This window comes from Denticeps clupeoides, chromosome 14, assembly GCF_900700375.1.
Source record: "Denticeps clupeoides chromosome 14, fDenClu1.1, whole genome shotgun sequence".
NCBI lineage: Eukaryota > Metazoa > Chordata > Actinopteri > Clupeiformes > Denticipitidae > Denticeps > Denticeps clupeoides.
Genome location: NC_041720.1, coordinates 10,530,709 through 10,548,110, shown reverse-complemented (window position 1 = coordinate 10,548,110; position 17,402 = coordinate 10,530,709). Strand labels below are relative to the sequence as shown.

General features: G+C 42.6%; 1 protein-coding gene across 1 annotated transcript in view; it reads right to left on the bottom strand.

Annotated features, from left to right (window-relative positions):
- Positions 1 to 17,402, bottom strand: part of msraa (methionine sulfoxide reductase Aa) — a 65,024-nt gene that overhangs the window by 14,908 nt on the left and 32,714 nt on the right. The window contains exons 2-5 of the mRNA XM_028953211.1: positions 13,468 to 13,536; positions 11,630 to 11,749; positions 8,085 to 8,189; positions 4,438 to 4,544 (exon numbers count right to left, since the gene is read on the bottom strand). Of these exons, the coding sequence (XP_028809044.1) occupies positions 4,438 to 4,544; positions 8,085 to 8,189; positions 11,630 to 11,749; positions 13,468 to 13,536 (401 nt within the window). The remainder of the gene's footprint in view (positions 1 to 4,437; positions 4,545 to 8,084; positions 8,190 to 11,629; positions 11,750 to 13,467; positions 13,537 to 17,402) is intronic.

The window sequence follows — 17,402 nt, the reverse complement described above, 5'->3', positions numbered from 1 at the left end:
GGTCGATGTGTACGGAAATTATGACAATTATATGTAATGTGACCTTCAGTCATCAGCCAGTCAGGGAGGAGTGGCAAATAGGGTAATGTTTCTTGTTTTTCTATTTTATGAACATCAATAATCATCAAGAGAATTGCAGAAAAAGAAAGATTGGCCCCTACAAGAGAAGCAATACACACGTAAACAAAGACGCATACACACGTAAACAAGGCTGACTGTTCAGGTTGCCTAAATCTCACACACATATAAACCCCTCAGTGACAGACCAGCTCCGTCCAACTAGCAAGCACCCCAGCTGCCTGTCGAGCTTTATTAACCCCATGCCATCCATTTTTTGGGTATGTTGGAGGATGGGTCAACAACTGATTTTAAAAAATGAAGGGGGTGGGTGGGGGTCACTCATCTCCATGAATGACCTCTGACCTCTGTGCTATACCCCGTGTCCTTATCCCATTTTATATTCAGCTCTCTTTATAATTTGGGTTGGATGGCCAATCAGGGCCTGTGCAGAAGGCCTCCCCCTGTTTCCATGGTGACTGGGTCTGCAGCTCAGTTGTGTTGAACCACAGCTGTTTCTGAAAGGGGGGGTGCAGACAATGTCAGAATTAGAGCATGTGTGTGAGAGAGAGCAAGAGAGTCTACATCTGCCAGCAGAGGGAGTGTGTGACAATATTCATATGTGTTTGTGAGAGAAAATGAGCATGTGAGTGTGTGTCAGACCAAATGTCCTTACAAAGATAGGAAACCCGACATGTTGTTCCTATTAGGTTCACCAGATCCCATACATAGTTTGAATGTATGTAAAGATCAAGGTTTACTTTAAAAATTATGTATAATAATAAAAAGTATTGCAGAAATCCTACATATCCAGAAATATATTAATTATTTACAAAATATGTAAATATAAATAATACATACTAAACCCCAATTTTGATCCCAGTTATGCTTTAGAGATTAAGTTCAAGTTTACAGTCTACAGTTTACAGAAAAATATTGTTAAATAGAGCTGCACATTCATGTGATATATCAGTCACATTATGAAAGCCATATAATATATACATATTATCCTATGTATTTGTTTGTGTGTGTGTGTGTGTGTGTGTGTGTGTGTGTGTGTGTGTGTGTGTGGGAGAGGCAGAAGGTATGAAAGTATATGACATGTATATGAGTGTGTGTTGGAGAAGCCGGGTACTTGCTGCTCTCAGCTCAGCAGTGGCGTGGCTCGAGCCCCGCTGTGCTTTGTGCGCAGAGCAGCACAGTTCCAGCAGCAGAGACAATGAGATCCCCGCCGCGTCTATGGGTATTTTTGGACCGTCGTCTTATTTAAACTCAAATGCCAGCCTGTGATCCGTCTACCAAACATCATCACAAAGATCCTCAACTTAAATACACGCAGTGTGATCCTAACTAACAGCCAGCATTACAGACCCCAGGAGATCCATTTTAAAAAAGAGCACAGACATAAATATTCAATAAAAGCCCAACAGCAGCGGGCCGCTGCACATATGCAATGGGACTTCCAGAGAGGAAGATTACCAACACACATACACACTTTTATAGACTCTAACATGTGGAATATGAGAGTCTTGGCATAGGGTTCTATGATTTTTATGCATTTTTTTTTTTTTTTACTCTATGTGAGCAGTACACACAGGAACATTAGCCCAAGATCCGTGGGTGTTTTTTTGAATATGTGTCATCGTCTCTCTCTAAGATGTTACTGTAGACATAGATGAAGTCATTTTTGTCAGCATTCAGTGAAACAGAATGAGGGGGAGGGGCAGAAGACGGGGGGGGTGGGTCCCTAAGCACACTCCAGATTATTAGGCAGCTATTAGGAGATACAGACGCCAGCACAGACACACATAAACACACACACAGGCTTCGTCAGCTGGGCAGGCATTCCAGCGTGAACTAAACAAATCTGACCCATATGCTCATTCCCTCCCTTCCATCCCCTACCTCTCACCCCTGAGAACTCGCTCTCCCTCTCTAGAGTACCAGTGTGCCCCCCTCTCCGCAAACCAACCGTCAACACTCACACTTGCACTCCCAGGTGGGCACTGTGTCCCTTAACTGGCCTGATGGAGGAGGCCGCTTCCAAATTTATTTAGTGCATTAACCCCTTAACATCGCAGCACCACAGACAGCTCCTCTGTATTACCCTACATTAGAGGAGCACCTACAAGGAATAAATACAGTGTTGACCCAAATACGAGGCAGCCCTCTTTTTCGAGACCAATTCCAGACCAAATCTAGCTTTTATAGAGATTTTTATTTTATTTGAAAATAAGGGTGATAAGGAAATTAATGTGCATTCCATTTTTGATGATTTCTTTCTAAAAATTCATTTTCAACAGTTATCTAACCATAGTTTGGGGGAAAATGCATTGTGGTATTCTAGTATTCTGGTATTTGTCTAAGTGTAAGGTGACACATACAAAAAATGATATTCAGACCAATACAGTACATTGAATTGTTTCGCCCAAACCACTGCATGTAGTACATGTCTATGTATGCATTATGTAATATTAAATTTCTGTCTGTCTATTTATCTATCAGTCTGTCTGCCTGTTTATGTGTGTAAATGTGTGTATGGAGTGTATGGACAGCAACGTGTACAGCATATTGGTATTCACCCACTTGCATTCGTCTGTGTAGGCTTGTGATGTCTTTCCATTTCTCATGAAACGGTTGCTGTGATACAGCCTATCATATCGCAGCAGCAACCTAAATAAAACACACCACAGACACCCCAGAGATTCACTCGGCAGCTCAAGCTTGCTGCCACACCTGGACAAAGCTTGCCATTGTGGGCTTAGCTCGGCCCAGGCAGCAGAGTGAGAAGGTCTGCCCCGACACATGTGGGCACCTTGAGGAGGACCAGCAAACAAGCTCTGGGCCTCAGACAAATCTGCCATGGGGAGATGGCCAGGCAGGGAGCTTGTGTGGAGGGGTGGAGAAGGTTAAACCACAATACCTTGCTCAACCTTCCGCTGTCTGGGGTGTGTCGGGATGGAGACTGCAGAGCCACAAATGCATTAAAAATTACCTAAACCTCCCCCACCTCCATATGGACAAAGAAAGCACAGAGAGAGAAGCGTTTTTGGAGTGAAATCAATGAACTGAGAGAGGAAACTATGGCGTACAGAAGGATGAATGTTAATCCTGCTTTTAATTGTTTAGGTGCATTTTAGTGCAAGCCAGGCACTTTACTACATTTCCACTAGAAAGACAGACTGGTTGATGGCAATTCTCATTCACATTTAGTCTGATTTAGTGTTCAGCGCAGCTGTGTTAGTGGCTCCTCCGCTGCACATTTGGGGGGGATGGGGGGTTTACGGCACGTGCCGCATTGCATTCGGCAGGCAGTCTACCGGTGAGAGGCAGCGGGGCCGGGATGGACTCACGGGCGTAAGGATCACCCTCGCCTCCACCAACAGCTGCAATTAAACCAAGGGGCATCTGCATAAAACTGCTTCCTACATGCTCACTGAAGGGCTCCGGACCATGACTGCAACTCACAGAAGAGAAGTCCAAAAAAGCGTGAAAGGGTACGGAGAGGTTGGTTTATTGGGGTATGGCCAGGATTTGCATTGTTTTGTTTATTATTTTTGTGCCGCAGAAGATCACTCTGGTATTCTCTGTGTTCTATTGGATCTAGCTGCTGCAGAGCTGCAGGGGCTTGCTAGAGAGAACATTTCAGCTCACAGAGCCTCAAAAGATCCTCTCACACTGCCTCACAGCACATCTACCACCCACTACTGGTGGGATTGTACAGAAAGATACAATCTCTTTATGCATTTAATATCCTCATGAAGATTTTATACACAGTTACTGTCTTTACAAAGTCAATGTTTGTTCATACAGTTGCTGTTCTCACATAAACTATCACTTTATAATGTTTCTGTCCTCACAAAGACACTGTCCCTTTACGCAGTCACTGTCCTCACAAAGAACCCTTCTCCTTATACAGTTACTGGGCTCAAGAAGACTGAATTTTTACCCTTTTCTGTCCTCACAAAAATCGTGTGCATTTACACAGTTTGGGACCTCTCAAATTTGCTGTGTAATTACAGGGCATCTGTCCTAAAAGTCTGGTTCCTTTATCAAATGGCCGATCTCACAAAGCTGCTGTATCTTCAAACAATTATTGTTCCTTTATCCTGTTTTGGTCCAGTTACACAGCTACTGATTTAAGATACTTTCCCGTTATTCTATCTATCTATATAGCTGTCTGTTGGCCTATACAAAGGTATATAATTTTATACAAATACTGCTTTCACAAAGATGCAGCCATTATTAACTAAAAAGGACAATCTGAAGGACAAGGAGTTTGTCCTCTGCATTAGGTTAACCATTTATAGGAGTGTACATTAATACTGTGTATGCCTGATAATAAAGATTTTTGCTGAAGACACACAGACATACTTTTACCTTCTGGTACTCGTCTCTGGAGGCCAGTGCCTCCTGCAGCTGCTCGGGTGTGTAGGTGTAGATGGTGGATCGATAGGTCGTGCCCACGTCATTACCCTGTCGCATTCCTGTCAATAAAAGACAGGAAGGAGGATGAAAAACACAACAAAATGTAAGTGAATGGCCTTGTTCATACAGAAGACAAAAAAGGCACAGTCATTTGCTGTTCATGGAAAAAAAAGCGAGAGAGAGAGAAAACTTTGCAGAAAAATCAGCAAAAAGCATTAAGATACAGTCTATTCATTTATTTTTCTTTGTAGCACTATTAGTTAAAACTTAGACCTTGTTAAGGGCTTAGGGTTAAATGTCAACAGAATGCAGCAGTCCAAGGTTTTATCATCTATCCAGTCAAATGCAACCATGACAAATTTACTCTGCAACTGTTATCGCAATTGTGATTATTAAATGGTGTATGGATGGATGGTGTATTTGGGTTTAACACGGAGTACTTCTGGCTCTGTGCTGCACTCTCCTGCCCCCTCCTGGTCAGACCAACATTTCAAGCGACTAAAATAAGTCATGTCCACATTTTACAGACAATAGCTAAGTGCTAGTCTGAATATGTCACTGCAGTGACTGTTGTTACGCTTGTAAATTGAAGGTCTGAGGTTTGACTCCATTCTCTCAGATAAAAAAAAAATAAAATACAGCACAGCACTAATCTTTCAAACCTTTATTATAAGAAAAAAAATTAAGAATATTTGTGACTGGAAGTGATTGGTTTTTTTTTTATTTAATGCAACAACATACAGTGTAAGTGAAACTGAATTGATGTCAGCATACCCACAAGATATAACTATATATGATGGCTAAATAATGTGTTACTACAGACAATAAAACACTGAATAGAAGTCAGCTAAATTTAAGGATTTGTAATTTTTTTATTTTTTAATTTTTTGAATTCAAGCCTCCTAAGCAGAAGACTTGCTGACTTACTGGATGGGCATGTGAGCAACAGACATACATGATCACGTCCAAGGATAGAACTTTATTATCATTCTCAACTGTCTTCTTTTATGCATATAGCATAAAGGAAGGCACTGCGTCAAGACTAAAGTTCAAAATCTAAAATACCTTGGTGTACAGTACATACATTTGGGGCAGTGGTGGCCTAGCACTTAAAGAAGCGGCCTCGTAATCACAAGGTTACCGGTTCGAATCCCGAACTGCCAGGTGCCACTCAGGTGCCACCCTGCAAAGCACCGTCCCCACGCACTGCACGCCGGGCGCCTGTCATGGCTGCCCACTGCTCACCAAGGGTGATGGTTAAAAGCAGAGGACACATATCATTGTGTGCACAGTGTGCTCCGCTGGAGTGTTTCACAATGAAAATCATTTCACTTTGAAAAAGATGCCAAAATAGAAGTGTGCGTAAACTAAACCTCAAAGTCTCACTTGTAGTTGCAGCCTATAAATTCCAGTTAGCCTTTAAAATTTTATCACCAAAGGACAATAGTCCCCATAATAACACTAAAACAATGTGATTACATAGAAAACAGTACATGATTCTACACCTTAGAGGCCCCTGTTGGCCTGAAGTAATTTATTTCTTGTGAGGAAAGGTTAGCACCTTTGCCTACCACATTTTGTTGTGTCACCGTGTGCTGTGTGGCAGTGTTTCACAATGACAATCACTTCACTTCACTTTAGATTTGAACTGGGACTTTGCATGGAAAGAACATATGCATTCAGATGCTTACTTCACACTCAGCTAAATGGTATTTGCAAACACTCTCTTATACACAGTTTTTACAAAGAATATAAAAGAGCTTGGCTCAGTCGTGCAGGAGTACTCCATAATGCATATACCCCTGGGTCATGCAGCTGGGGGGTCTGTATCCCACCTGCGCTCCTCTCAGCTCCCCACCTGGCCACCTCTAGGGACATAATTGTCCTCCTAGGGAGGCAATGGACTGTTTCTGCTGTCATCTGAAGCAGCGCTTCAATGTGTTAAGTTCATATTTTATGGGAAAACCTAGCCTCGCCCTGAGACATTTCATCTGGGACCACTAGATGAAAATGGATGCTTTTTTCCAACTTGATATTAATTCATTTCTTGTATGGTTCCAATCTTACAGTAGGTTCTGTTTATAATTTTCTTAAATGTCATGAATTCTTTTATAATTATAATGTTGTTATAAGGCAAAATAAGTGCTGTTTAATTTAATTAACTTACGTACATTTTTTTTTCAGCTTGATGTTTGGGAAGAAGAGCCACCAAGGGGGAAAATTAAACAAATAGTTTTGCATGAAAATATAAATCTTTGTGTGTTCTTATTGTTCTTGGGTGGTTTAACAGACTGAGATCAGCTCGAGAGCACTGATTAAGCCTGATGTGTTATCGCTGTGAAATTGCAAACAATTTTCTGATGTCATGATCCGTTTATTTACATAAACGTGACTGCATTAAAAGCACTGACAGGTTACTGCTCCCTGTTCCTCTCTATTATAGGTCCATTGATCACTGCACCACTTAATACTCACTAAAAACTTTGCTTAAAATGCATTTTAAACCACGCCATGCATGATGTGCTGTCCCATTGCACAAATGATATTCCTGATTTTAGGACAACTGTCACCGTTACTGCACTGCAGTCCCCAGTTATTTCATACAGCAGGGAGTTGACATTTACACTGGAGACACGGTGCCGCAGACACTGTATGCAGCTGATGGTTGTAAATGTGACAATGGATTCTTTACGGGGTGTTGTGGATAACGGTGTGACTGTTTAATGAGATTTGCTATTAAAGTGCATATAAATCACATCATGGAATGATTTCCCCCATTAAAAAGCAGTCTTCTTCTTATAATGACCAAGGTCTGGTTAGGGTGAGAGTAACGATTCAAAACAATTTTATATTGCACTATAATACCAAAGACTTGTAATATATGTGATTTATGTAGTTTAATAAAAGTAGTAAATATTTTGATAACGCACTCTGGTTACATTAATGATATGATGCGCCCCCTTATATTCAGTAATATGTTGCAAGCCCTCTTATATTTGGCATACATTATATAATATATATATGTTTGTATGTTCTTTATCAGTCATTTCCATTTCTGTTAATGCTGTTTGCTTTTTATTCTGCCTTTTATGTTAGACTTTACACAGTGGTTTAATCTTCAGTATTTTTTATGATCTGCTGTATTTTACTGTTCTTTCTTTCTGTTCTTTTGTCCTATTTATGATTTTATTTATTTACTTCCTTTTTTACCTCACTGCAAAGAACTCTGGAACTTTCATAATAAGTGCTATGAATTTGTAACACTGACCTTAGATCAGAAGTAGATTCTGGTACATTCAAAGGATGAGACTGCTTCAATCACCACTCGAATAATGCCCTGCAAACGATCCACTTACGATTGGATGGTCAAGCCCATTAGCCACCAATCAAAGTAAAGACCTTCAGGTGTCCTGATTGCACCCCCCCTCCTCAAAATGGCACCTCTCATTATCAACTGTGAATAATGGACCCCCGCCCAGGACACTGACAGCTGCGTGTATATGTGTCTCTCTCCATATATACATATACATATGGAGAGAGTGCGAGGGAGAGAACTGAATAAGAATGATGCCCTTGTGCAGGAGGGTGGGTGGCTTTACCCTGGGTGGGATTGTGGTTCTCCCAGAAGACCTTTAGCAGCTGGCTGTAGCTGATCTTGTCTGGTTGGTACTCAACCCGCACTACTTCAGCGTGGCCCGTCCTACCTAGATACACAGATGGGGGAACAAAACAGAGGGAGACAAAGGGAAGAAAATGAGTGTGAGGAAGCCCGGCACGAGGCTGAGGTCAAATGCCATGTCACTCTGAAGAGTAAGTGAGGTCGCCACAGTCGGAAGACCTTGATTTGATCCACAGCTGGCAATAGCGTGTGCATCACATTGATTAACTTTAAAGGCCTTTTGACCTCACAGACAAGGAGAAATTCCCGGTCAATTCCCCCGCTACAGCACAAGATGTTTATTTCCCCGGCCGTCTACTGCACTCTTTGCAATTTCCCAGATAAAATATCTGATTAAAACAACAGTTAATAGATGTCCGATGCTGAAACTAAAAATGCTCATTATGTCTAATATTTAAAATAATTGAAAACTGGATCTTTTGGCTCTTGTCAAGCATATAAATTGTAATGTAAAAATCTCAATTCAATCTTAGAATTACCCGTAATTTTGTCACTGGGGACTGACTACTAATGAAAAAAAAGGAACTGCAGATATTCCCAAAATAGTTTTTTGCTTAAGTCATAGCCAAGTCACCAGGCTCAAAGATTTGTGGAATTTAGGGTGAAAATTCAGAATATTCAACAATATTCTAGAAAATGTTGTGTACGTCACTCTCTCCAACAGAGAACAGGAGTGTCCATGAAGAAGGCATATCTGAGGCCTTAGTTGATTCATTGTGGACATTTAAGCATTTTTAATTAAGCACCCCCACCCCCAACCCCTGACAACAATCAAATTGAACTGTTTGCCGTGTGTATTCGGCATTGTAATAAGAGTCTCACTGGCATGAGGATGCGCCCAACTAAGAACCTCATTACGTCCAGCCGACCCACACCCAGGCACTCATTTCAGAATCCTTTCCCGCCGTGCACATTCCCTCCCCCATTGTGAGCCACGCATGGGGTCACCCTGTCACCTCTCAGCTGCAGATCTGCACCGCTGCAATATTAAAAAAGTAATAAAGTCTAACCTGTGGGGTTGCTTTATTACTGTGCTCCCAGTTGATGCGCTGAAACATTTCTGGGCCTCGGAACGTGGTGGAGCTCAGAGATAGGGCTAAACGCGTGCTGGTGGGGTTGTGAGCTAGTCTGCATTTATGAACACAGATCGGACAAATAGGACGAAGTCCACATACGAGGCTGTCAGACTGCTGTTCTATAGAGAACATAATAAGTACTTCTACATTCAGGGCAGTGCTGGGTGAATGCATGGTTCCTCAAATTTTTGTCATCACTGTAACAATTATGAGATTAGAGTCACTTCACGTGAGATGATTTTTAAAAAATGCGATTGATTCCATCCATTCTTCTTCTCGAAACCAGCGGCAGTCCACGAAACCTTCTCTCTCTGCTCTCCGTGTTAGTGTGCTTTTTGGTTCAGGGTGAGCTGAAGGGCATTCAAGCTCTGCCAGCCATCTTTCTTTCTGGCTCCCAAAAGGATGGCAGGAGGGGGCCACGCTTGGCAGCAGCACTCTGTGTAATGTTACATACTCCATTTGGGCTGCCACTGTCATTAGACTTACCTTCTTCTTGTGAAGATCTGGTGGTCTGTCTGATCTGTATAAAGGTATGACCATAGAAACCTATCTTGCTATAGTTTGCTCTCAAAGCATCAATGCTCTCTGGTGCCTGCTTTACCTTGCCTTGCCACCAGAGAAACATTAAAGTAGGTAAGGGCTGGATGGGCTATACAGCCATCACTACTTTTTCTACCACTACATCAATACTACTTCTCCCTAGACCTGAGACAAACAAATATATTTGATAATCAGACAGATTTAAACAGGCATAAATACAACAGGCAAACCATACAAATCCTACAAAAGTCTAAGGCTTGATGACTTTTTTATATTTAGTATTTTTTGCTTTTATAGTGCCTCCTTGTTGTCTCCAAAGGCTAGTTTCAGTAAACTGTGTAAACAACACGTGTTGATTAAAACCCTTTCCACATGGCAATGGACCCAGACACATTATTCCATGGATTTCCTCTACTGCATCAATAATATAGCTTCTGAATCAGTAATAGCACCTGTATATGGTGCTGATTCTGTTTACATCTCTCCATGTCCCCATGTTTACATGTCTATATGATGTGTACTATGTCTGCTTTGTCCACAGTGTGTGTACTATGTGAACTCTGGCCAGCGTGAATCTTGTCTGTTTGTAAGTTAAAACTGCTAGAAACTGTGGATGTGCCTCTGGGATGAATAAAGTATCTATCTATCACTGTAGTACACTGAAGTGATTTCAGCACCAGAGGGAAAGGACAGCTCCCAGTCCATACACAATTTGTAGGGACTCCACAGACAAAGGCCACCTCCATTCTGCAGTCGGTCATATATGTTATGTTCCTGTGCGTCGGGCTTGCAGAGGGGAGAGCAGCAGTTCGTACAGGATCACTGCAGTAGAAAACAGAGGGCGGATTTACTCCTTGAAAGTTGAGTCTCACAGCCTAGTGGTGCGAGCGCTCCATTTCCAGGGAAGGATTCCTCAAACAAATTTTCCCTGATTATAAATCAGTCTTCCTCTGAACTGCTGCTTCCACAGAACAAAAGGAGATGTCGGTAGATCAAAGGCATGGCCTGTCATGCTCTATGGAGCAAAGTGACACTGCTAATGTGCTAAAGCACAGAGGGGACAGAGGAAGGAGAAAGGGGAAACTTCCCAAACTACAGAAACTCAAGATCGTGCATGGTGTCTCGGATATAAAAAGTTTTATTAGAGCGGATGTAAAAGCCTTGGACAGCTTTGCCAGAGGCCTCTGAATAAATGCAGTCAGCCACTGTGACATCATTGCAACGCAATACTACAGACCAGCAGCTATTTCTGTACTGTAGATGATTAATTTCATTATGTGTCGGTAGAGCAGTGCTCTACATGTGAGTTAACAAATGCAGCTCTCACATAATCCATGCATTGGTATCCACTATCAACGTATTATGGTTCTTTGTGACCAATTGTGACCAAATTGCATCTGAATTTTTTCACACAAATGTGCGCTGTAAAACACATATCCATAACATCAACAAATGTTTTGTGTTCCACAAAATCATATCCACATTCATATGCCACATATGCTTACACTTCACAAACTGAAATCTGCAGCTGCACGCAGCTGAAGACTTTCGGGATAACGTCTAAGTCATTTCAACACAAAGGGATCAACAAATGCATCATTTATGAAGCACCAGGCACACGCTGAGTGCAGATGCTGTTTGTACAGAAATGAGACCAACACAGAATGAGTCGAACAAGAAAAATTCTACAAACGGTTCAGAATATCCAAAAGAATGCTGACTGTCTGCACTTCACTGGTGCACTGGATTTGATTACATAAAGCAAAATGAATTTAAGCTGTGTAAGAGTAAAGAACATAAACATAGTCTTTCTGTGAGATAACTGCTGTTTTGATGGGTGCTGTCTTACCTGTGCACACCTCCTCATAAGTGGGGTTGGCGGTGAAACCCCCTGAATAGCCCACCTGGGTGGAGAACACCCCTTTCTGCCGCCAGAATTTTCTCTCAGCACCCCAGAAACAGCCCATTCCTTTTAGAAATGAAAAAACACATCACACTTAAGACCATTAGCTTTTTTTAATGATTTTAAATGATTTGATGAATTAAAGGATTTGGGATTAAATAATAAGTGGCTTTTTCCTTTAAGACATGCAAAGTGTTGAATGTTATTATAAAGTTTTGTGGCACGTGCATCTCTACATGTCATTCTTTGCCTGTCTGCATCTTTCTTTGAGACACCAGGGCTTCTAACTCACCTGACTCCCAGACATCCTGGCTGATTCCAGGACACCTCACTTACTGAATGGCCTTGACCATAAACCTATCTGGGATTCTCGTCATGCTGTCCATTTATTTCAGCTTGATGCGCAGTTCTTTACTAATCAAATAGAGATATATATGTACTGTGCATTCCTTTTGTTGTGTTGTGGTTTGCTCTGTATGGAGGGAGTGTTTCTATGCTACAGTTTATGCTCTTGTTTACGTGTGTAGACCTGTACAATACAGTTCTCAGCAAGTTATCAACTTCTAGTAGTGAAATATAGCTGAATCTGAGTGGATGTGGATTATGAAAGTGACTGTGTGTGTGCTAAAGCTTTGCATTTCAATGCAAATGCATGTCTGTACACAGTAATGATATGTTGGTGTTTGCTCATGCATGCATGCATAAATAGCCATTGATTTGAAGAGAGTGTGTAAATATGTACCTGGGCTTGTGGGGACACAGGCAGTGACTTTGCGAGGACATTTTACAGCCCTTCTAGTTTTCATGCATTATTATTACAAGATAATTGCATATTATACAGTAAGTGTGTTAGACATATATGACAAACACAAAAGCGGACCCGTAATCAGAAGGGGCCACTGAGGTGCCCCTGAGCAAAACCACCCTCCCCACACACTGCTGCCCACTGTTCACCAAGGGTGATGGTAAAATGCAGAGGACATATATCATTGTGTGCACAGTGTGCTGCGCTGGAGTGTTTCATTTCACTTTGACAAAGAAGCCAAAATAGAGGTGTGCGTAAACTAAACCTAAAAGTCTCACTTGTAGCTGCAGCCTATAAATTCCAGTTAGCCTTTAAACGTTTATCACCAAAGGACAATAGTCCCCATAATAACACTAAAACAATGTGATTACATAGAAAACAGTACATGATTCTACACCTTAGAGGCCCCTGTTGACCTGAAGTAATTTATTTCTTGTGAGGACAGGTTAGCACCTTTGCCTACCACTAAAAGCAAGTTAATAAGGGACAGGGCTTGATACAGCCAGTCAAAGGCAGCAATATTTGGGGTGTGGGTGGGTCACAGGGGTGGTTAGAAGCTGTTTCGGGGCAAACACTGCAAGGCAGGCCTTTACAAACATGAGGGACTATTTGTACACAAGGCAGTGAAACCTAAAAGAAAAATTCCATTTTGTTCTGTGGCCGATGTGATGAATTACGGCGTTCTGCTTTCCAAAATAAAGAAAATGGAAGCCAAACTAATGCATTTTATTAAAAAGATCCTAATCAGCCTCGGCAATTAATCTCCACCCAGCTCTCCTTCTCTCGCTCTCATTTTTGTGTGTGGGGTACTTCTTCTTTTCGAACCTTTTTCTGAGCATCAGGGGAGAAAACTAATTACAACCCACCACCAGTCATACCCCCTACCATCACTAACACCACATTCCCCATTACACACACACACACACACACACACACACACACACACACACACACACACCCCTGCGTATAGATCATTTACCAAACATGGCCATCTGCAGTCCCTCAGGGAACGGTGGGGTGGTCCGGTTGCCATTGACGTTGTGCTTGGCTGTGTGGACACAAAGAATACACAACAATGAAGATGATTGCTCTTTTAATGAAGCACACACACACACACACACACATTTTATATATATATAACCTCTCATGACCATTACCACATGACACACACACTCTCAAGTTTAACGCACATAGAAGAGCGGTGATGTGTATTTTTTACTATTCTTGCTGTAGAATAAATAAAGTCCCCGTTAATAAAGCCCCAGTGCTCCGTGTCCAGAGTCAGTTCCACCAGTATGCATGTACAACATCCCACAGCCCCCGGTCTCTCCGCGGCAGACGCAATTCGTCTGAAATAATGGCATGTGCGCTGCTGCCTCATTCCAGCATGATCATTTACTCCAAAAAAGGAGGGGGGGATCTATATTGGCCATGGGGGACAGAAACTGCGTTGGATGACCCATTTACAGAGTTTCTCCACCCCCATCGCAGCGTGTCCTGTATGATACATTGCAGCTGAGGGGTAACAGGGGAAGTGGAGTGTTATGGAAGTGGAGTGTGCGTGTGTGTGTGTACTTGTGCATGTATTGCACTGTCCAGAGCATGTTCAAGCAGGACATCTGCATCTGTGTGTGTATTTGACTGCAACAGCGTGTCCGCATGGACACGTCAATGTGTTTGTGTGTGCATGTACACGTGTGTGCCCATGAGTGGGCGCTGCAGATGGCACAGTGGCAGATGCGATGGGCGCCATGTGGCTGAGCATAAAGCAGGGTCAGCAAGTTCAACATCTGGGCTCATTGGAGCCTGTGACCAAGGACGCATGCAAGAGTGTGTCGCCATGGCGCCCAGGCATGCCAACATGCCAATACAGACAGCTGGAGGGAAGGAGGGCACACTCAGTCCAATTCAGGCAGAGAAAGAAAGAGGCTGTCAGAATGGCAAGTCCGACTGAATGGCTTTAACAGGATCTTTATCATCTACTCAGAACATCCTCGTGCGATGCATTCTACCGGCAGCGATGCCTTGACTCCTGTGCAAGTCCATCTTGTATTTACAACTCTGCACTGAGTCAAATAGGAAATGGAACAGAATGGCTTTAAAGGGTTGACACTGCTTCAAATCATCAGAATCAGTTTAATTAAGCCATCAGCAGATTCATAAAATCTGTATATAAGTACACGGTGATGTGAAATGTGGCATTTGTGAATATTCTTCAGGTAAAATAAATGTAATATTTATGCATGAATACATTTTGATTTACAAAAGATCTTTACTTCTGTGGTTACGTAATGATTTGTGGTACAGTATCCAAAAATTCAGAGGTGCATCTCACCACAGACCGGTGACCACAGCGCAACAATCAGCTCGCGGCTGATGTAGAATCCTGCTAATAATCAATCAGTGTCAACCTACTCTAACCTTTTTATGTAATTCCATATTCATATCCAATAATTGTGCACATGAAGCCCCACTTATAATTCATATGGTGCGTTTCAGTCCAAGGTCGGTGGCGTTTGATGAAAGGACACGTGAACATTTGCCTGCATTACTAGAAGACGCCAGCTAAACTGCATGAGAATAAGCATGAAGCTCTCCTCTTTCATTACCCCTTTAATTAAACGTTTTATAACTTGGACAAAAACACAATGAATGCAATTGTTACTGGCATGAGGACAGATATACTTTCCCATATAAAATTATTTGATTTTCAAGTGATTTTTGCCAGAACTTTTTCTCATATTGTCAGACTTAAACCAAAGACACCAGAGATAATAAACAGTTTGCTAACATGGTTGTTGCTGCTCTCCTCAGCTCCGTATTCAGCCATGACCAGAGTTTCACGTTTGTCATGTGTAATGTTCCATTTACATTTACATTTACAGCATTTATCAGACGCCCTTATCCAGAGCGACTTACAATCAGTAGTTACAGGGACAGTCCCCCTGGAGCAATTTAGGGTTAAGTGTCTTGCTCAGGGACACAATGGTAGTAAGTGGGATTTGAACCTGGGTCTTCTGGTTCATAGGCGAGTGTCTAACCCACTAGGCTACTACCACACTATTCATGTTCCCTATTCATGTTCACCTGTGTCTTGTTGTATAAAGCTGCCCTGCTCGTTTCTGTTCGCCGTTGGGTCTATGTTATGTTACATGTTCACCATGGTCTCGGATGTCTCCCCTGTCCTGTTCTCACCCATTAAACCCCGGTTCCGTGACGTTGTGCAATTGCGTCCTTCTTCCTTGTCCAGTTTCGTCATCATCTCCATTCACCTGCCTCGTCATGCAACCATGGTTGTGACAGAAAGACCCGACCTGCATTTGGATGCGGCCGACGCCGCCCCGCTGAGATCTAAGGAGCCGCGACTCACCGGGAGGACGCCGCCAGCGTCCTTGTCCCTGGCCAAAGTTGGCTTCATTTTCCCTAGGGTCCCGACCCCTGCCTCTCAGTCCCGTGTCTGGTGGTGTTGAAGGTGAGGAGCGGCCATTCAGCGAGGTGAGCCGGAAATTGACCATGAGCGGCGGGCGCCTGCGGACGGCGGATGAGGTGCTGGTACCAAACTGGCCTGAAGCCGTCTGCGCAGGACTACCACTGCTCGTCCACCATGAATACCAGTCATCAGTAATTTACCATTCATCTCAGCTGTTCTTCTCATCTCGTCTCATCATCTCGATTCGTCTCATCTTCCACTCTATTCATAAAGACTGTGTATGGACTTCCTTCCCTCCTTCATGGACTGCTTTGGCGGGCCAACCAGGTGTCGTGCCTAGGAGGGGGTACTGTCATGACCCGGTGCCGAAAGGGTTATTCCGGTCTGGGATCCGGACCATGTCAAACAAAGGCCCAGCCACACTGAAATCTGATTTGTTATGTATACCAACCAGGATGCTGTCTAGCGCGGGCTTCATGATCTGGCAACACAAGCAATGATCCACATACATTATCTTGATCATTATGTCGTGTTCGCGCTTCTCTCAACTGCGTGATGCACACGCTACTGCCTTGAGTGCATGCTCTTGTTTACTTGCTCTAACTTCCAGGACATTTTATTCAATTTGTGGGCATCAGGGAGCCACTACCAATATACAGGAGACTAACCAGAACTTCCACGAGACTTGGACTGTCTTGCAGTTGCATGTCTCCATTTATAAGTAATGTAAACACGTGCAAAATGAAAAATCTCCATTTAGAAAGTTAAAAGAGCTGTTTATAATGGCTTGGGATCATTACATCCTAAAAATATTTAAATCAATTACCTTAGTTCCTCACGTAGATGTACAGTATAAGAGTGTGAAAGAGTGAGAAAGAGAGCATAGTGTGGTGCAGTGTTTATTATTAGCAAGTACAAACAACACACATACACCTCACAGCGGAGATGCCTTTACTGAGAGTGAAGACTTGAAAACACTTTTTGAGGATTTTTTTTGTGCATCCATTGCCACCATTAATGCCCACCAACCCCGTCTCTCTACTTTCATTATCTTACGAGTGACCTGGTAATTGCAGCCTTTCAGGAACAACAGAAGCATATTCATTAATGGTTGGGCACCCCCACCGCCAGATAAACAATCTAAATGTAAATGTCAGTAGGCAAAGACAATGATTCGAGACAGAATATTAATGACTCAGATCAGAGCAGCTCTCTCCCTCTGTCTTCATGAGCAGAATTGGGTGACACAAGAGAAAACACCACCTGACACGGGGGGGGGGGGACACCACCACACACACTAAGGACAGACACACACACACACACACACACACACACACAACCCGAAGCTAAATGCACATCAACACTGAGCAATGAAAATCTATGTTGCAAATAATGGATAAATCACTAAACATATTATAATATTGCAAACACACATTAATACACACACAATTCGTACAACAAGGACTGAAAGATACAGACAACAC